General features: G+C 43.1%; 1 protein-coding gene across 1 annotated transcript in view; it reads left to right on the top strand.

The window, feature by feature from the left end:
- Positions 1-11,600: 11,600 nt before the first annotated feature.
- Positions 11,601-22,503, top strand: part of LOC149459967 (mitochondrial ornithine transporter 1-like) — a 32,831-nt gene continuing 21,928 nt past the window's right edge. The window contains exons 1-2 of the mRNA XM_089680346.1: positions 11,601-11,920; positions 21,338-21,414. Coding sequence (XP_089536472.1) covers positions 21,360-21,414 — 55 coding nt within the window. The 5' untranslated portion in view covers positions 11,601-11,920; positions 21,338-21,359. The remainder of the gene's footprint in view (positions 11,921-21,337; positions 21,415-22,503) is intronic.

Genomic DNA, 22,503 nt, shown 5'->3' with positions numbered 1-22,503 from the left:
CACAGACGATCAAATACCACCAAAAGAAAGCTCAATTTGTGGAAAAAAAGGATGTAAATTTCATTTATGTACCGTATTGCATGACCGCACAATTGTCCGTTAAACTAGCGCAGCGCTGTATAGCAAAAAAATGGCGTAAATTGCAGTATCTTTGCCTAAGTTTGTAGACGCTATAACTTTCACACAAAGCAATCAATATACACTTATTGGGATTTTTTTTACCAAAAACATGGAGCAGAATACATTTTGGCCTAAATTTATAACCAACTTTGAGTTTACTATATATTTTTTATAGCTGAAAGTAAAAAATATTATTTTTCTTCAAAATTTTAGGCCTTTTTTTGTTTATAGCGTGAAAAATAAAAAGCGCACAGGTGATCAAATACCACCGAAAGAAAGCTCTATTTGTGTGAAAAAAAGGACGTAAATTTAGTTTGGGTGCAGCATTGCATGACCGCGCAATTATCAGTTGAATTAGTGAAGCGCCGAGTAGCAAAAAGAGGCCTGGTCATTAAAGGGGGTAAATCCTCTGGAGGTCAAGTGGTTAAAAAAATCATATGTGCTGAGAGACCGCGCACTGCGCACTCCCAGCACACGTTCAGTACTCACGGAAAGGTCCCGATCTCCTCTTTCGATTGGGACCTTTCCCGATGATGTGACCTCCGTGACAGCGAATCATGGCAGTCACATGACCATAAAACCCCATCCTGCCTCCCGGCTTCTGGAATCCTTAAAGGGCCAGGAGGCACCAGCGCCAAAGGGTTAAAGGATAAGTTCACCTTTTTGGGCAGAATTTCACTTTTCGTAATAAATAGAAGTGTTTTCCAATGCCATTTCTGGCCCAGCCCTCCCAATGTGCTTTTCTCTCACTTACCTCATCCACAGGTCATTTAATTTTTTTGTCACTTTATGAAAAAATGAAAATTGTACAGAGATTATACAGTCAGATTGCATAGTGTGTGGCCATCTTTATACAAGTACATAGGAGGGAGTGTATGGAGACACTCACTTGCTAGGCCCTGTTCACACCCCTACGTAGCAAAAACTCACATTTCCGTATGTGTTTGTTTTGGAGCGTTTTCACTCGTCACGCATAGGGTAGCCCATTCATTTGAGCAGGCTGCCATACACGCAACAATCATTGCAGAAAAGCTCCAGAAATTTTCGAGCTGAGCACGGTGCGTTATTGCACTTTTTGGTGTGGGGTGCCTACACAACCACTTTGTTGTAGGCACCCCATGACAACACAAACACTATGCACACTTGCAGCGTGTTTCTGAAATGCATGGCAAAGCCATTTGCCATGCGTTCGGAAACACACAGATGTGAATGGAGCCTCATTGTTCTTGCGTAAATAACCAATTTCACTTTCAGGCCCCATTCACACCTAGAGTAGCAGGAGCGCATGTTTTTTGGCTCATTTTTCCAGTGACACACATAGGGCAGCCTGTTGATTTCAATGGGCTGATCAACATGTGGCAAAGTAGCTCATGGGAACACATTGGCGTGGCGCGAGTTGCATATTTTTTACTGTGCGTTTTGCTGCATTTGTTACCTGTTTTTTAATGTGGCAAAGTGTGTGCTTGTTTCTGTGTTTGGTAAGCCGTTAACAATTAATGACACTGAAAGGCAACTAGGTAATTTTAGGTGTATAAATGTGGCCATACACTCTGATTGTACAAACGCTGTATGATCTCCTTTAGATTTACCAAAACTATATAATATGAGGACACACCATCTATACAATCACTCTGTATCCCATCAAGCAGGCCCTTGCACTACGTCAGGGGTGTCCTGTGGACTGCATGCGGCCCCAGGGAGTCTAGCATACAACATGAGCCTGTCTGTAGAGAAGCTGGGGTAGTCAGGTAAATGCACATGGGGAGAGAACCCCAGGGATGTTGTGAAACAAATTGTTGTTGTGTGAAGGGTGTGTACTAATGAGGTCAGTGCAGGATGTGTGTGCTAATGAGATCATCTGGTAATCTGCTTCCTGGTCATACTGGTTCCTCCGTCCTACATGTACATGTCAGGACGTGAAAAAAAGCTTTCTAAGAAATTTACCAAAGGCCAAGGTAAGGCCTTGTTCTCAGAATCAAAGAGAGCTTGTATTTTTTTGCAACTGAGGTACATTAATGGTATGTTGGTGCATAGATGGGCTGGATTTTAGAAAAAAAATAAAAGGTGAACTTAGCCTTTAACGTGCCAACGTTCACTGGCTGGATGGGGTTAAAGACCAATGAATTGTTTAGAAGCTAAATAGTTCATACTTAGCTCTGTCTCTGTAACCACTAGCAGAGGATAAGTTATAAATGAAGTACCCTAACCTTCTCCTTTATTCCCCCAAGGTCTGATCGATTACTGAAGGCTAAATAAGAAACACCAAGATAACACATAGCCTTCAGTAAATGATTACACTCGAATTATGGAGGTTATCAACACCAGAATCACTTTCTCACTCTCCACCCTTTGCTCAGGGATTAAAGCTGACCTTGCAAAATTTATAAAGACTGCAAAAGACGGACCGTTCTCTATTGGGTGTGTACATCAAGATATTGAAATGGTTGGATTGTCAGCTTAGCTAACAGAACATTGTGCCACCCATAAAATAGTTCCAAAGTCCTGTTTGGTGACGTGGTGAAAAGTTCAGACTGTGCTGTTTCCATTGTGTCTCGTCCTCGTGATATTTATTTTGCTCTGTTTAAACAGATTTGAATTTCGGAAGTTGTTTTGATCTATAGGATCAGTAGATTTATGTTCTGCAGTAAAAAAAAAACAGGATAGGAAAGAAACAAGCCATAGTTCCCTGTAACACAACATGTGTTACCAAAAGTAGGACTTTTTTAACCTGTTGCTGCCCATGTAACAAAAGGGTGGGCTTCAGCATCCATATGCTGTACATATGCGTCACTGGGCATCCAATACTTCTGTGTTGTCACTGTGTGTTCCCTGCACAGAGACTGAGCTGTCAAGACAGTTGTTGTCCCTGCATTTTCTGCAGCAAAAACATGCATCACATAGCAAGCCCTAAGCCTAGGTTCACATTTGTCTGTCTGCATTGCTCATGTGTTTATTGGTATATTGTTCTGCATTTTTAAAGTGTGTGTAGTGCCCCTTTAATTAGCTAGGGGGAGCTATATAGGTTTATATATATAGCGAGGAACAGAAGTATTTGAACACCCTGCGATTTTGCAAGTTCTCCCACTTAGAAATCATGGAGGGGTCTGAAATTCACATTGTAGGTACATTCCCACTCTGAGAGACAGAATTGAAAAAAAAATTCAGGAAATCACATTGTATGATTTTTAAAGAATTTATTTGTCTTGCACTGCTGAACATAAGTATTTGAACACCTGAGAAAATCAGTGTTAATATTTGGTACAGAAGCCTTTGTTTGCAATTATAGAGGTCAAACGTTTCCTGTAGTTCTTGACCAGGTTTGCACACACTGCAACAGGGATTTTGGCCCACTCCTCCACACAGATCTCCTCTAGATCTGCCAGGTTTCGGGGCTGTCGCTGAGCAACACGGAGTTTCAGCTCCCTCCAAAGATGTTCTATTGGATTTAGGTCTGGAGACTGGCTAGGCCACTCCAGAACCTTGATATGCTTCTTACGGAGCCACTCCTTGGTTATCCTGGCTGTGTGCTTCGGGTCGTTGTCATGTTGGAAGACCCAGCCACAACCCATCTTCAATGCTCTGACTGAGGGAAGGAGGTTGTTGCTCAAAATCTCACAATGAATGGCCCCATTCATCCTCTCCTTAATACAGTGCAGTCGTCCTGTCCCCTTTGCAGAAAAGCACCCCCAAAGCATGCTGTTACCACTCCCATGCTTCACAGTAGGGATGGTGTTCTTGGGATGCAACTCATCCTTCTTTTTCCTCCAAGCACGACGAATGAAGTTTAGACCAAAAAGTTCTACTTTGGTCTCATCTGACCACATGACTTTCTCCCATGCCTCCTCTGGATCATCCAGATGGTCACTGGCAAACTTCAGACGGGCCTGGACATGTGATGACTTGAGCAGGGGAACCTTCCATGCAATGCATGATTTGAAACCATGACGGAGTAGTGTTCTACCAACAGTGACCTTTGAAACTGTGGTCCCACCTCTCTTTATGTCATTGACCAGCTCCTCCCTTGTAGTTCTGAGCTGATTCCTCACCTTTCTTATCAGTAATACCCCACGAGGTGAGATCTTGCATGGAGCCCCAGTCCGAGGGAGACTGACAGTCATCTTTAGCCTTTAACAATTGCTCCAACAGTTGATCTATTTTCACCAAGCTGCTTGGCAATTGCCCCGTAGCCCTTTCCAGCCTTGTGGAGGTCCACAATTTTGTCTCTGGTGTCTTTTGACAGCTCTTTAGTCTTGCCCATGGTAGTAGTTGGCGTCTGACTGACTGTGGGGTGGACAGGTGTCTTTAAAGAGCTCAGACAGACTAAGTTAGATTAATGAGTGAAGTAGAGGTGGACTTTTTAAAGGCACAGTAACAGGTCTTTGAGAGCCAGAATTCTTGCTGTTTCTTAGGTGTTCAAATACTTATGTTCAGCAGTGCAAGACAAATAAATTCTTTATAAATCATACAATCTGATTTCCTGAATTTTTTTTTTAATTCTGTCTCTCAGAGTGGGAATGCACCTACCATGTGAATTTCAGACCCCTCCATGATTTTTAAGTGGGAGAACTTGCAAAATCGCAGGGTGTTCAAATACTTCTGTTCCTCACTGTAGAGGCTGAGTAGCAGCCTAAGATGAGTCATCCTGGGATGAGGCAGCCAGGTTACTTTAGGTCAGTGTTTCTCAATTCCAGTCCTCATGGACCCCCAACAGGTCATGTTTTCAGGATTTCCATTATTTTGCACAGGTGATTTGATCAGTTTCACTGCCTTAGTAATTACCACAGCTGTTTCATCTGAGGGAAATCCTGAAAACATGACCTGTTGGGGGTCCATGAGGACTGGAGTTGAGAAACACTGCTTTAGGTCAAGGCTGAGGGCACTGCAGGTCAGTTTCCTGATACCTCCCCCTTACTCTAGAAGCTTGAGCTTCCTAGATGGCAGTAGGTGGGAGGTGAGGAGGGGCTGATTTGCATACTGACCTATCACCAAGCAAGAGGCTTGGCATGGGGTCAAGACAGCCCTTACGTATGAGAGAACCTGATCAGGGGATAGTAGTGTCGGGTGGAAGATGAAGTGAAGGCTGGAGGGGGCCCGGGATAGGGGCCTACCTGCAGGCAGGAGCTGGAAAGGACAATCTCTCTTAGCCACACCGTCCCTTGAGAGAGGATCACCTGTGGAGTAGTGATGGGCTGCATGTTCAAGTCGAACGTAAGTGTGAACACACAAATGGTATGGGCATTCGGCAGGCTGTTCGCCTGCTGCGCCCCACAATGCACTGCGCCCTGACAGTGCATTGTGATTGGCAAAAACATTGCACCTGACCAAAGGTCAAGTGCAAAGCTTTGGCCAATCACAGGGCATGATGACGTCACAAGGGGGCAGGGGTGATCGTGTCCCCTTGTGACATCATCACCCTATTTAAGAACTGTCATTGCGGCGTAGCTGTCAGGCAGTGGGAGCCAGCGTCAAGGGCAGAGTGGATTTTTTTTTCTTTTTTCGGGTCGGAGGTGGCAGTGGGCATTGTGAATGATGTTGGATCTACTTCGGGGGACATTTTTTTAATTTTTATTTTTAATAAAGATCTTGCCAAAGACTGCCTCCTGTATTTTTTTACACTACACTTTTTTTTTTTGTGAATGGGTAACGGTACCTTGTACTGCATACTCATTCACATGGGGGGGGGGCGGGATCTGTGGGCCCCCTTGTTAAAGGGGGCTTCCAGATTCCGATAAGCCCCCTGCCCGCAGACCCCCACAACCACCAGCCAGGGTTGTAGGGAAGAGGCCCTTGTCCCCAACAACATGGGGACAAGGTGCTTTGAGGAGCCCCCCAAAGCACCCCCCCATGTTGAGGGCATGTGGCCTGGTGTGGTTCACTCGTCCTCCCCCTTTCCTAATCTGCCAGGCTGCATGCTCGGATAAGGGTCTGGTATGAATTTTAGGGGGACCCCCACGCAATTTAAAAAAAAATAATGTTTTTTCGACATTCAGCTGTCAGTGGGGAACCCCACTGACAGCTGAAACATTAATGAATGTTTCACTACTAAAATACAGCATGACTGAACAATATAACTCATGCAGTATTTTAGTAACTGAGTGGTAAGATACCGCTCAGTAAACTGTCCCTGTTCGAAGTTCATGGTCAGGGGCGGACTGACCATTCGGGTTCTCGGGCAGTGCCCGAGGGCCCAGGGTCAGTAGGGGGCCCCATGAGATGCCCCTGGTACCTTTCATAGGCTTTTTTTGGGTGTGGTTTGAGTGTGGGCAAGGACACAGGGACCCCATGATCCCCTATTACCCAGGGGCCCCATGAGTTTTCAGTCCGCCCCTGTTCACGGTCGAACTTTTGGTAGGTTCGAATGTTCGACTGCGAACCAAATGGGGGGGTGTTCAGCCCATCACTACTGAGGAGCAGGGAAAGAGCCAGTCCAGCTTAAGGCCGGAAGGCAGCCATCAACCCATCAAGCCTACAGGAGAGGACTGAGTGAGTCATCCTGCACCCCGTGGGCCAGATAAGGGGAGAGGACAGTCAGGTGGCAAACCCAACTAGCTCCTCAGCTGGAGCTGCTTTGCTAAAGTGGCAGTTTCTGGGTCCTCTTGTTCAGGAATTCCCTCAGGCAGCTGGTAAAAGAGGAAAATTCATCTGGGGTCTGAGGTGGTACACCAGGATAACCTTTTTGTCTATGGACTTGCACATAGTTCCTAAGAAGTTTGTCCTCGTGTTTGCAGTTTCCTTGGGCATCCCATATACCCCTCATCCCCATCCAAATTCAATACTCCTTAAAACTAGAAAAAAACAAGCTTGAGGACTGATTATTGTCTCCAGTGTGCAAGTGTTTAAAGAAAAGGCGTGTTGCCTGGCTATGCAGGACTATAGGGGGACCCAAAAACTCAGCAGCCCCTGAGGGGGTAGTACTCCATGTATTTGATAGGTTTTTATAAGTTTTTTGTGTTGGCCAATGACAAACAATATCTTGTTTGTCTAGAGAAGAAACCCCATTGTTATGGCCACAAAGTGTCAAAAATACCTCTAAAATTCATGTACATGCATTGTTGATGCAATTCCACTAGTATAAGGTGTCCTAAGGTGTGAAAATAAATGCTGGGCTATCTTCCTGCCACTCTAGAATTGGCTTGGTAAGCTACAAAATGTCTTCAACAGTGGAGTAATGGTACTACAGGAACAGTTAAAGAGCAAACATTTTCAAACCTACTACAGGACAATTTTATGGTACAGTACAGGCCCCTACTAGGAATGATGCTGCACTGGACCTGGTAATCTCAAACCATGCAGAGCTTATTATGAATGTCCAAATAAAAGAACATCTGGGTAGCAGTGACCATAACATGATTTAATTTATTGTTAGCTGTAAACAGCGAGCATATACGGGAAAAATAAAAATGCTCAACTTTAAGAGAGCTAATTTTCCAAGGCTGAGAGCTGCTCTCCATGACTTAGACTGGGAGAGAATATTGGCGTCAATGAACACAACACAGAAATGGGAGTTCTTCAAAAAGACTGTGTGTGAACACACTGCAAAATATATTCCCATGGGCAACAAGTTTAAAAGGCTAAAAATCAAACCTATATGGCTTACGGCCAAAGTTAAAAAAGCTATAGATAATAAGAAAAGAGCTTTTATTAAATATATAAATAAAGGAACGCTATCATTGTTTAAACATTACAAAGAATATAACAGAATATGCGAAAAGGAAATAAAGGCTGCAAAAATTGAAAACGAACGACAGATTGCAAAAGATAGCAGGACAAACTCCAAAAAAGTATTAAAATATATTAATAGTAAAAAGGTCCGGTCTGAGCATGTAGGCCCTTTACAAAATAATCTAGAGTGGGTCACTGGGGACAAAGAGAAGGCAAATTTATTAAATACCTTCTTCAGCTCTGTGTATACAAAGGAGCATGGGGGAGCTCTTGTCCATAATGGGCATGGTATTGACACAGCTTCAGATGATCCACATTGGCTCACAATAAATATGATCCAGAAATATTTAGACAGAATAAAGGTGAATAAAGCACCTTGACCGGATGGCATACATCCACGGGTCCTTAACGAATTGAGCTCTGTCATTTCAAAGCCTTTGTTTATAATTTTCAGAGACTCTTTAACCTCTTGCCGTCCGCCTGCTGTTTATAAACGGCAGGGCGGTGGCAGTCCAGGGTCGGGTTGCCGTCCATAAACGGCACCCGCCTTTTCTAGCTGTGCGCGCTCCCTGGGAGCGCGCACCACCGCGATCCGGTGCCCGCTGTGTCCTCCGGACACAGTGAAACACCGATTGTCGGACGGGACCTCTGTACGAGGTCCCGATCATGTGATCACTGATTGGCGAATCAGTGATCACATGCAAAGTAGTAAGCAAGATGTCACTTGTGACATCATTGCTTACTATGTGTGAAATCTGTGAATGATCACAGAGGTCACATGGTACAAGGCTATTCACAACAGCCTTGTACCATGTGACAAGCTGTGACCACTCACAGCTCACTCAGTAATTCTCAATGACTGCAAGAATGCAGACAGAGAGAAAGAGAAATGATTGCTTTTACATCCTATATGGGTGTAAAAGCAATCAGTGTAAAAAAAAAAAAAAATCTTCATCACCCTCCACAAGTAGTACAGTGTCACCATGGTGACAGTGTACTGCTAGGGTGACAGTATGTAAAAAAAAAACTAAAAATAAAAAATAAAATAAAATGTAAAAAAAAATGTTTAAAAATTATAATTTTTGGTTATAAACTAATTTGGATTTTTTTTTTTTTTTTACTAAAAAAATAACGGAATAAATTTTGGCTAAGATTTATGATGAAATATTATTTATTTGCAAAATTTTATTTAAAAAAACACTTTTTTTCAAAATGTTTCAACTTTTTCATTTACATAGTAAAAAAAATAAAAATCCCAGCAGTGAATAAATACCACCAAAATAAAGCTTTATCTGTCTCAAAAAAATGGTAAAAAATTCATATGGGTACAGTATTGCATGACCGCGCAATTGTCATTCAAAGTGTGATAGCGCTGAAAGCTAAAAATTGCCCTGGACAGGAAGGGGTAAAAGTGTCCGGACAGGAAGTGGTTAATGACTGGCATAGTACCACTGCATTGGTGTAAGGCCAATGTGGTGCCAATATTTAAGAAGGGGTCAATATCTTTACCAAGTAATTATAGACCTGTTAGTTTAACTTCTATAGTCGGGAAGATACTGGAGAGTTTAATAAAAGATCACATAGATGAGTTCTTGCTGGATACATGCCAAGCTGCGGCTTCTAAAGTTAGCGAAATCCTCTCTTGTATTAAAAGAGGTATAGACTCCAGAGAGAGATATCATATTACCCCTGTACAAATCATTAGTAACACCTCATCTGGAATATGCAGTTCAGTTTTGGGCACCAATTCACAAAAAGAACATTGGGGAACTGGAGAAAGTACAGAGAAGGTCAACCAAACTGATAAGAGGCATGGAGGAGATCAGCTATGAGGAAAGATTAGAGGAACTGAATTTATTCTCTCTTGAGAAGAGGAGATTAAGGGGGGATATGATCAACATGTATAAATACATCAGTGGTTCATATAGTGAACTCGGTGTAGAGTTATTCACCCTGAGGTCATCACAGAGGACAAGGGGGCACTCTTTACGTCTGGAGGAAAATAAATGTAATCTCCAAACACGGAAAGGTGTCTTCACAGTCAAAGCGGTGAAAATGTGGAATAGATTCCCGCAAGAGTTGGTTCTGGCCAGTTCTGTGGATTGCTTTAAAAAAGGCCTGGATTCTTTCCTAGATACACAGAATATAACTGGATACTAACATTTATAGGTAAAGTTAATTCAGGGAATATCCAATTGCCTCTCGGGGGATCAGGAAGGAATTATATTTCCCTGCAGGAGCAAATTGGATCATGCTTTGCTGGGGGTTTTTTTTTTTGCCTTCCTCTGGATCAATGGTGGGTGTAGGATTATAACTTTTTTTTTTCTTTTTAATGGTTGAACTGGATGGACCATTGTCTTTTTTCAGCCAGACTAACTATGTAACTATGTAACACTATAGAACAAGTTATAGAACAACTCCCTCCTCATTGGCCTACCGAATCGCAGGCTATCCCCTCTTCAGTCTATCATGAACGCTGCTGCCAGACTCATCCACCTTACTAACCGTTCTGTATCTGCCACCCCTCTCTGCCAATCCCTCCACTGGCTTCCCATTGCCCAACGGATAAAATTCAAAACATTAACAATCACATATAAAGCCATTTATAACTCTGCCCCAAATTACATCACCAATCTTGTCTCCAAATATCACCCAAACCATACTCTCCGCTCCTCGCACGACCTCCTGCTCTCTAGCTCTCTTGTCTCCTCCTCCCATGCTCGTCTCCAGGACTTCTCCGGAGCTTTCCCCATCCTCTGGAACTCTCTACCCCAATTTATCAGACTATCGCCTACTCTGCTCACTTTTAGGTGATCTCTGAAAACCTATCTCTTCAGGGAAGCCTATCCTGCCCTCAGCTAATAAAGGAATCTTCTATTCCTCCTACCACTCCATCCCCCACAGTTACTACCTTTTGTACCACTAGCCCCTCCCTCCTAGATTGTAAGCTCCGAGGAGCAGGGCCCTCCTATCCCTCTTGTATTGAACTGTATTGTTGCTGTATTGTCTCCCGTTATATTGTAAAGCGCTGAGCAAACTATTGGAGCTATATAAATCCTGTATAATAATAATAATCATCATCCCAAGCAGGGCACTAGTTACAAGGAGGATGTGGCTTCCTCCAATGCAAGGAGGTACAGGTGTACCTCGGTTTACGAATTTAATGCGTTCTCTGGGACATTTCGTATTGTGAAAAATTTGTAAACCAAAACACGGTTTCCCATACGAATGCACTAAAAACCAGTTAATATGTTCTGGAGGTCAGAAAAAAGTAAACAAAAAGTCGCTGTCACTATAGTCAGTGTCGATTTTTAAATGTAATTGACAGCTTTTTTTTCGTCACTATAGCTCACAGAATCAGCTGTCACTTTCCCCCCATAGCTAAAAGAAACAAAGTTTCCTTTTAGTTTATTTACCCCAGCTAAAAGAAACAAAGTTTCCTTTAGCTCCAGGGAAAGTGACAGCTGATTCTGTGAGCTATAGTGAAGAAAAAAAAACGGTAATTGCAATTAAAAATTGGCACTGACATACACTTCGTATTGCAAAAAAAATTCGTAAAACATTTGCATTATTTTCAATGGATTTTCATTAGTAAACCGAGGTACACCTGTAATTGGTATGTGTGGGAGAGAGGCAGCTTGGACTGCACCCTCCGGGAGGGAAGGGACTGATGTGCCTGGAAAATTCCATGTCATTTCTCTGTGCTATAGAAACATGACACCCAGCAGTCACACGCCCTCTACTGGCCGCTGCCGGGATGGTGCACATCTAAGGGGATGCCAGGGATGCCTCTGCTGTACGTCACTCAGGCAGCCGCAGCTCACAGCAATGTCATCCCAGAGACAGGACACTGGAGGAGATGACAGGAAGCACACATCCCCAGCACGCCTCCATCAGTGATCTACCACTACAGCCAGCTCTGCCCATACATTCAGTGATTCCTATACCTCCCGTGTCATGTGACCCCCTGAGCCCGCCCCCATGTCACGGCTATTCATATATAGAGGCCGCACTCCCTCCCGGCCTGTGCTGTACCTCCGCCGTGTACTATAGGAGGAGAGGGCGATCCTGGGGCGGGGCCAAGTGATAGCTGGAGGCGTGGTTTGTTCCTGTAAGAGTCATTGGATGCAGAATCCCGGTGAGTGCACACTGACATTGTATATATATATATATACTGTATATGGTGTGTAGTGTACAGAGCGATCTCTGCTCACATGTGACGTCATCCTGCTGAGCACATGGCCTGGCTGGAAGCCCCCCTCACCCCCCTTCCTCTTCTGCACTGGGACATGGTGTGTGCCCATACATTGCTCCATATGGATGGGTGATGACATGCTGCCAGGGCCTCCTATGGAGGCCTCCTCCTCCTCCACACACAGGACTGTCATCTATGCCTGCAGATGCTGAGCGGTGGAGGCCTCCTGACACTAATACTATAGAACTGCCCATGCACCCTACAATCTGATTGTCCAATCTCCCTACGGCTGCGGCCATGCAGGCTTCCACAAATCATCGAATACCCGTACCATATGCCACACACGGGGAAGTGGATTACGATCGATACCATGGTAGCTTATCCATCACATTTCTGCCTCACCATGCAATCACATGATCCGATCCACTGAAATATAAAGAATCTCAGTGCTGCCCATTCGATCGATAGTCTTCCACCCTGACCGAGCCACTCAATCAAATCAGGAATGGTCGTGCTGTATAATACTGAAGAGTAAAACCACAGTCCCCTCCTGAAAAACTCCTCTCTCTTGGCCTCAGAGACTCTGCTCTCTCCTGGTTCTCCTCCTACCAGGAGCGGCCTGACCATTTGGAAACTCGGGCACTGCCCAGGGTCAGTAGGGGGCCCCATGAGATGCCCCTGGTACCTTTTTCATAGGCTTTTTTGAGTTTGGGCAAGGATACAGGGGCCCCATGATCCCCTATTGCCCGGGGGCCCCATGAGTTGTCAGTCCGCCCCTGCCTCCTACCTATCGCAGCGCTCCTTCAGCGTTACCTATAACTCTGTCTCCTCCTCTTCACTCCCTCTTTCTGTCGGGGTTCCTGTAAGGTTCTGTCCTTGGACCCCTTCTCTTCTCCATCTACACCTCCTCCCTTGGTCAGTTGATAATCTCCCACGGCTTTAAGTACCATCTCTATGCTGATGACACACAAATCTATCTTTCTACCCCTCACCTCACCCCTTCAGTCTCCTCTCACATTACTAACATACTAAGTGACATATCGGCATGGATATCACTCCACTTCCTCAAACATTTCAAAACTGAGCTCTTAGTATTCCCCCCAGCTTGTGCCCCCTCCCCTGACTTCTCCATCAAGATCAATAACACGACCATCAGTCCCTCTCCTCATGCCAGGGTACTAGGTGTAATCCTAGACTCCCATCTGTCCTTTCAGCCCGAAGTCCAAATCTTGTAGACTTCACCTCCGCAACATCTCCAAGATACGTCCATTCCTAACCTCGGAAACCACTAAGCAGCTTATTCACTCCCTTGTTATCTCTCGCCTTGACTATTGTAACTCCCTCCTCATTGGCCTACCTCATCGCAGGCTATCCCCTCTTCAGTCTATCATGAATGCTGCTGCCAGACTCATCCACCTTACTAACCGTTCTGTATCTGCCATCCTTCTCTGCCAATCCCTCCACTGGCTTCCCATTGCCCAACGAATAAAATTCAAAACATTAACAATAACATTATTTATTTATAAAACTGCCCCAAATGACATCACCAATCTTGTCTCCAAATATCACCCAAACCATACTCTCCGCTCATTGCAAGACCTCCTACTCTCTAGCTCCCTTGTCTCCTCCTCCCATGCTCGTCTCCCGGACTTCTCCAGAGCCTCCCCCATCCTCTGGAACTCTCTACCCCAATCTATCAGTCTATCGCCTACTCTGCCCACCTTTAGGCAATCTTTGAAAACCTCTCTCTTCAGGGAAGCCTATCCTGCCTTCAGCTAATAACGGAATCTTCTATTCTTCCTACCAGTCCATCCCCTACAGTTACTACCTTTTGTACCACCAGCCCCTCCCTCTTAGATTGTAAGCTTCAAGGAGCAGGGCCCTCCTTTCCCTCTTGTATTGAACTGTATTGTTGCTGTATTGTCTCCCGCTATATTGTAAAGTGCTGAGCAAACTGTTTGTACTATTATTATAATACAGGATTTATATAGCGCCAAGTGGGGTACTCTTATAACTTAGCTCTCTATCTCGCCTTAGAATAAATTTAAAGGAGTGGGTGCCAACCTCTGAAGACTAAACCAAAAAAGCAGCACAGCTCTAAAGGACTGACTGCCAAAAAGAAGGTATTCGGTCGCCAACGTAGAGTAGCTTTTGGACAATTATACAAAAGATTTTTATTGATAATCGATAATACAATATAAAAAAATTAGTGAAAAGTAGACTTTAAAGCAGACACCTTCCATAGGTGAACACACACATATATCAGCCATATAAAACAATCCAGATTGTTCCGTCCTAACTGGTGTCTTTATCTTGTAACAACAAGGCGTTCATGGTCATGAACGCTATATAGATACATCAACAAAGGAGCAACTACTGGACCTAGGTGGGCAATACCCATAAATCGCAAGCAGATGATGAAGTCTTCGAACTGAAATGTAGAGAGATGATTGAAATATATGTAGCCTCTCCTTAGTCCATATTGTAGATAGCAGGGACAGTGAGCAGATATGCAGTTTGTATGGTAAATAGAAGCTTCACTTACTATTATTATTATTATACAGGATTTATATTGCGCCAACAGTTTGCTCAGCGCTTTACAATATAACGGGAGACAATACAGCAACAATACTGTGCAATACAAGAGGGTTATGAGGGCCCTGCTCCTTGGAGCTTACAATCTAGTTTATACAGAAAGCTTTCGTGGATGCCAAAAGCAGTGTTGTCTGTCCACGATGTTTGCTAATAAGCATAGGATATGCATTGAATCTTTCATCCTATGCTTATAACAAACATTGTGGACAGACAACACTGCTTTTGGCATCCACGAAAGCTTTCTGTATAAACAGAAGCTTCTGTTTACCATACAAACTGCATTAGTGATGCCTATCAGTGCCTATCAGTGATGCCTGTCAATGCCCATCAGTGCCTCCTGATCAGTGCAGTCTAGCAGTGCCCATCACTGCCACCTTTCAGTGCCCATCACTGCCACCTTTCAGTGCCCATCAGTGCCGCCTTTCAGTGCCCATTAGTGCTGCCTTTCAGTGCCCATCAGTGATGCCTGTCAATGCCTATCGGTGCCCGCCAGTGCCGCCTATCGGTGCCCGCCAGTGCCGCCTATCGGTGCCCATCAGTGATGCCTGTCAATGCCCATCAGTGCCTCCTGATCAGTGCCGCCTGTCAGTGCCGCCTATCAGTGCCCGTCAGTGCCGCCTATCAGTGCCCGTCAGTGCCGCCTATCAGTGCCCGTCAGTGCCGCCTTTCAGTGCCCATCAGTGCTGCCTTTCAGTGCCCATCAGTGATGCCTGTCAATGCCCATCCGTGCCTGCTGATCAGTACCACCTATCAGTGCCAGTCAGCGTTTCCTGTCAGTGCCTATCACTGCTGCCAATCAGTGCCAATCACTGCCAACTATTAGTACCAATCAGTGCCAGTCAATGCTGCCTATCAGTGCTGCCTTTCAGTGCCCACCAGTAATGCCTGTCAATGACTCTTGATTAGTTCCACCTTTCAGTGCCCGTCACTGCCGCCTTTCAGTGCCCATCAGTGCTTCCTTTCAGTGCCCATCAGTGATGCCTGTCAATGCTCTTCAGTGCCTCCTGATCAGTGCCATCTATCGGTGCCCATCAGTGCTGCCTTACAGTTTCCATCAGTGATGCCTTTCAATGCCTCCTGATCAGTGCAGTCTATCATTGCCCATCAGTGCCACCTATCAGTGCCAGTCAGTGCCCATCACTGCCACCTATTAGTACCAATCAGTGCCAGTCAATGCTGCCTATCAGTGCCCACCAGTGATTCCTGTCAGTGACTCTTGATCAGCACCACCTATCGGTGCCAGTCAGTGCCTCCTATCTGTACCTATCACTGCCTACTATCAGTGCCCATCACTGCCACATATCAGTGTCAGCCAGTGCCGCCTCTCAATGCCCATCAGTGATGCCTGTCAATGCCCATCAGTGCAGTCCATCAGTGCCGCCTTTCAGTGCCCATCAGTGATGCCTGTCAATGCCTCCTGATCAATGCAGTCTATCAGTGCCCATCAGTGCCACCTATCAGTGCCACTCAGCGTTGCCTGTCAGTACCTATCACTGCTGCCAATCACTGCCACCTATTAGTACCAATCAGTGCTTGTCAATGCTGCCTATCAGTGCTGCCTTTCAGTGCCCACCAGTGATGCCTGTCAATGACTCTTGATCAGTTCCGACTATCAGTGCCCGTTACTGTCGCCTTTCAGTGCCCATCAGTGCTGCCTGTCAATGCTCATCAGTGCTGCCTTTCATTTCCATCAGTGATGCCTGTCAATGCCTCCTGATCAGTGCAGTCTATCAGTGCCAGCCAGTGCCCATCAGTGCCACCTATCAGTGCTGCCTGTCAGTGCCCATCACTGCCACCTATTAGTACCAATCAGTGCCCGTCAATGCTGCCTGTCAGTGCCCATCAATGCTGCCTTTCAGTGCCCACCAGTGATGCCTGTCAATGACTCTTGATCAGTGCCATCTATCAATGCCAGTTAGTGCCATCTATCAGTACCTATCACTGCCTCCTATCAGTGCCCATCACTGCCACCTATCAGTGTCAGTCTGTGCCTCCTATCAATGCCCATTAGTGATGCTTGTCAATGCCTATCAGTGCCTCCTGATCAGTGCAGTCCATCAGTGCCAGTAGGCAAGTGGTTAATCAACGCTGGGTTTTGTATTTTTTGCACTATAAACTAAAAAAGACAAAAGATTTTGAAAGTTTCTTTGTTTGTTATAAAATTTTGCAAATAAATAAACTTTCTACAAAAAATTTGGCCAAAATGTATAATGCTACATTTCTTTGGTGAAAATAACTCAAATCAGTGTTTATTTAGTCTGTAGGAAAGTTATAGAGTCCACACACTATGGGATATATTTGAAAATCAATAAATCCTGATATACTGACAGCCGATCTTTTTTCTTGAGGCCCAGAAACACTGGACAGTACAAATATCGCCCAGATGACTGTAGACAAATGAAGTAGACAGTCTGAGGTAAACTTGCTATTGCAGGCACAATTTTAAATATCATGCAGCAAAAAATCACATGTTACCGCAGTGCCATGTGTTTTGGAGGCCATGGACAAACATGTATTTGCCAGATGAATGGGGGTGCCATTAATAATTAACCTCCCTAGCGGTCTGATTATGTCCGTATTTCTGTGCTCAAAGCGGTACATTTTTTTGCATGGAAATATGTTGCTTTTTTATTGTAGGCCTGTAATTCTTAGGAATAACTCACTGAAACCCGAACAAGAGTCTAGTAAACATCCCGGGTAGGATAAAATTTGAAACACGAAATCATAAATTATAATATAATAAATAATCATAAAAAAAATAACATAATAAATTTAATTCAATAATATAATCAAGCCAAAAACACAGAAATTTGAAATATAGCGCCACGTTCGCACCTCACTGAGCAAAGTCGCAAAATCATTTTCAGTGTCTGATGACGAATTTCCCCACGAATCATTATCACTCAATTCTGCAAGTGGTTCTGATTTACTATCACTGCTCTCTAGCTGGTCTAAAACCGCTTTTGACCTAAAGGGACGCTTTTTGGATGCCATGGACGTTTCTCAGTTTCCAGGCAGAAAGAACAGTAAAAATGTAGGCAGGGCACAGGACAAAGCACTCGGGACAAAATGTATGTGAAATGGTTTGATACAGTAATGTTTTACAATGTGATTTTAGTGTATTGAGTGAATGTCACTTTTAACATTTTTTAATTTCCCACCGGTTCCGTCCCCTGTATATCCTGACGCTCGCAGGGACCGTAACCCAGAAGACGGGTGCCGGCATAGGCCAGAGGAAATGTGTGGGGACACTGCAGGAGGGACATCGCGGGAGCACAGGACAAGGAAAGTGCTGGAGGGAATCCCTGAGCAACGCTGCAGGGTATTCTCGAGTGTAGATCGGGGTTACCACTTCTGGTACTGAAACTTTACCCCGAGCTACACTCAGGAATACCACCGAGGGGTTAATAGCATCTGCGCACAACTGCAGAAAGCAGCGTGTTTTCATGTCATGCGGGAAAATGTGCAATTTCGCATGTGTTTCCGCACTGCACCTAGTGTGAACAAGCCCATAAAGTGTAACTCAAGTTCTGCTGTCACAAACTGTGAGCAGGAAGGTTCTATATTGCAGAAGATTTACTAAAACTGGTACACACAAAATCTGGTGCAGCTGAGCATAGAAACCAATCAGCTTCCAGGTTTTATTGGCAAAGCTTAATTGAACAAGCTGAAGATAGAAGCTGATTGGTTACCATGCACAGCTACATCATATTCTGTGTGCGCCAGTTTTAGTAAATCCCCATAATGGAGTAGGGTTGATTTACTAAAGGCAAGTAGATTGTTCACTTTATGAGTGCAGTTGCTCCAGACCTCAGTAAATTAGATAAAGCTTCACGTCATAAAAATACCCAATCATATACAAAGAAAATTTAAAAAAGAAAAAAAAAACAGCATTTTTGCTTGCACATGATTGGATGATGGAAGTCAGCAGAGCTTCCTCTCATTTGCTAAGTACTGGAGCAACTGCACTTACAGAGTGCACAGGCTATTTGCCTTTAATAAATCACCCCTATGTCTCTTTTGTAATAAAATACACCTACCTGCCCACTTGCAGCATCCTCTGGCATGTAAACTGAGCTGCGCATGCACTGCTCAGTTTGCATCACTGAGACAGTCCCTGTATGTCGGGATGACTGACTCCTGTGCATGCTCAGGAGTGACACCATCCAGCACCAACCAATGATGATAGCCGGCAGTCAGAAGAAGATACCAGTGTTGGTGAGGGATGGGGACTAATGAAGGAAGGGGAAGTTTAGCACTTCCCGGCCATCCTATAGCGGCTTTCCTGCTACAGGGAAGCTGCTCTGCGCAAAATCAGGTAAACATACGTGATTTTGTATTTCCGGGTAGGAGACTCGAGCGCACACTGCCCTTATTGCACTGGCATTGGCTTCTGAAGATGTCAATCTGCGGGTCCCAGCCAGCAACAAAACAGATTTCTATCCTGTCAGTGAGGACATTAGTATCATTAGTAGTGTCAGTGCTTTTTATTACCACTGATCACTGTATTAGTGTCACTGGAGATGTCAGTGGCTTGTTCGTCAATTCCCACGCAGTATCAGTGTCAGAATGCCCACCGCAGTCCCGCTATAAGTCGCTGTACGCCACCATTACTAGTAAAAAAATAAATACAAATTCAAGCACTCTATATTTGTAGATGCTATACCTTTCACGCAAACCAAGTAATATACACTTATTGGGATTTTTTTTTTTTACCAAAGACATGGAGCAGAATATATTTTGGCCTAAATTTATGAAGAAATGTTATTTTATTTATTTTTATTTTATGTTTTATAGCAAAAAGTAAAAAATATAGTTTTTTTGTTTAAACGATCAGTCTTTCTTCATTTATAGCACAAAACAATAAAAAAAAAAAAGTGATGATCAAATATCACCAAAAGAAAGAAATGCAATATAAATTGCATTTGTGTACAGTGTTGCATGACCGTGCAATTGTCAATTAAAGTAGAGCAGTGCCGTATACAAAAAATGGCCCTTCACACATGCACGGGAGTGACAACATCGCAGTCCAGCCAATCCAGATGGCCGCAGCTCGCGAACTTGGAAGGAAGACCGGGTGAAGATGGAAGTTTTGGGGAGCTGTAACAGCACTCTGCTGGAGGGCTTCGTTTTCAGCGACGCATACTAGCACATTATGCTCTTAGCTTGCAGGGAGAGGATTTTTTTTTTTTTTTTTTTTTCTGCGGTTTACTACCGCTTTAAAGTGACCAGGAGTATTTCTGTCACTATACATACTGTATATCTAACCCTGTCATTTCATTTCCATGAACAGATATAGTTTCATGCTGATCATAGGGACAACCCAATCTCAATATGCTGGACCAACTAAAAATGTTTGGGGCGTATTTAGAAAAAAACATCCTGTACATGTGTTCTGTGTCAACAGAGGCAAATCGAATGTATTAGGCTATTTTCTCTCCAAGTCAAATGTTATTCATACATATACTGTAGGATAGAGGGAATCAGGACACATTCTGGTCACAAGGAGGGGCTGAAGATAAAAAGTATTTATTTACAAACACAGGGATGCCCCCAAACCACAAGTGTTTGACATAGTCTATTTATGCCTTTGAATTTCTGAACAGTTCTTTCATGGATACTGTTGATGATATATTGCTGACAACAGGTAGGATTACAGCACGCAGTAGTTTGTTTATAGTATGTGCAGAACACGACCAGGCTAATGCTTCTCTTATAGTGAAAACGCATAGAAAAGCATACAGTTGTAAAATATGGATCCAAAATCAATGATGATGATTATAATTATTATTAATAATATTGCTAATGATTATTACATATAGTTACATAGTCTAGCTGAAAAAAGACAAAAGTCCATCAAGTTCGACCATAACAAAAAAAAAAGTTATAATCCTACACCCACAGTTGATCCAGAGGAAGGAAAAAAACCCCAGCAAAGCATGATATAATTTGCACCTGCTGGGAAAAAATTCCTTCCTGATCCCCCAAGAGGCAATCAGATATTCCGTGGATCAACTTTACCTATAAATGTTAGTATCCAGTTATATTCTGTGTATCTAAGAAAGAATCCAGGCCTTTTTTTAAGCAATCCACTGAGCTGGCCAGAACCAACTCTTGAGGGAGTCTATTCCACATTTTCACAGCTCTCACTGTGAAGACACCTTTACATGTTTGGAGATTACATTTCTTTTCCTCCAGATGTAAAGAGTGCCCCCTTGTCCTCTGTGATGACCTCAGGGTGAATAGCTCTACACCGAGTTCGCTATATGAACCACTGATGTATTTATACATGTTGATCATATCCCCCTTAATCTCCTCTTCTCAAGAGAGAATAAATTCAGTTCCTCTAATCTTTCCTCATAGCTGATCTCCTCCATGCCTCTTATCAGTTTGGTTGCCCTTCTCTGTACTTTCTCCAGTTCCCCAATGTTCTTTTTGTGAATTGGTGAATTATTATGTTTATTATTATTAATAAGATAACTTCTTTTAATTCTTCTTATTAACAAGATTGCTAATTGTTATTATTACTACTAATTATTATTATGATTTCATAATAATAATATTCATAATAATATTCATAATTATTATAGTGCCAATTATTATTAACAAGATCGCTACTTATTAGTTTTATTAATTATTATTTTTATTATTATGATTGCTTATTGTTCTTATTAACAATAATAATAATAAGATTGCTCATTTAATTCTATGAATATTCTGTCCTTCAGCAGAACAAAGTAAATATTGTATGATTTTCCTTCCTAGGTAGAAACAGCAAGTCAGAAACATGGCACCTACTTCGGCTCTGCAAGCAGCTATAGATCTCACTGCCGGAGCTGTAGGTGGGTCAAGTGTACAGTATATGGATATGTTATAACATTGATGGAGCCACAGATCTTTTAGTATATTTCGGTTTATGGAGCTGCATTGTTTTTGTGATGGTGAAGCTCTATTAACTCCTGTGAAAGGTATTTTACAACAGGGGGGTAATGTACTATACAGGTTATGTTATCTCTGATGAAAATAGAAATCATATTATAATAATCATGACTAGGGATAAGCCGGACTACCTTGGATTCATGTAGAGTAGGGTTCAGCGAACCTTATTGAAATTAATGGGAGCTGAATCTGTCAAATTAAGATGCCAGGAGCAGTATTTTTTAAATGCCTGAAGTGACAGTATGTTCAACTCCTCAGAAGCTCCCCTCCTGCTGCTGACATCAATCACTGACAGCTTTCATTGGCTGGGCTGAGATGACGTCTCTCCCACACATGGATGGAAGTTCAGTCATCTCAGCATTGTTAAACTTGTACAATGGGTTGCGCATGCGCAGCTCACTGTACAGGGGCAGACAGACAGGTAAGTAACTTTTATGCAGCGCTTATGAAAATGATCTAATAAAACAATGCAATAACTGGAGAAAATTGAACTGAATAAGGTGACAAGTGATAAAGTGAATGGATGAAGTTATAAAACTAAAATATGCACAAATAAATCAATAAATATTGCACTAAAAAAGTATAGACATAAGTAAATAGATGATACAAGGTGCAATAGAGTGCTTATCAATTTTTGAAATATTTTTATATAACAATAGATTTTCTACACATGCTGACGCTATTCCTTTTTACTCATTCTATTTATTTCCATATTTTTGGAATTCAACTTTTTCATTTTTCAAATTGGCTCTTAATATAAAATTTGGCTTTTATACATATACATTTCATCTTTTTTATTTGTGATTCATAAAGCATGTATTTTTTTTAGGCAACAAAATCCTTCTGTTTGTTCTTATAACATTGTTGCACTTGTAGTCCTCCAGTTGAATGGCAATACGCTAGATTCAGTTTGATTGATAACATCATGTTGATAGGTTGTTATATATACATTGTTGTAGTTTTAGTTGATGCATTCCCTATTATTGGCATAA

The sequence above is a fragment of the Staurois parvus genome, unplaced genomic scaffold (assembly GCF_062004578.1).
Source record: "Staurois parvus isolate SC_StPar_1 unplaced genomic scaffold, SC_StPar_1.0 ptg000242l, whole genome shotgun sequence".
In the NCBI taxonomy this organism is placed as follows: Eukaryota; Metazoa; Chordata; class Amphibia; order Anura; family Ranidae; genus Staurois; species Staurois parvus.
This window is presented reverse-complemented; position numbering and strand designations above follow the sequence as displayed.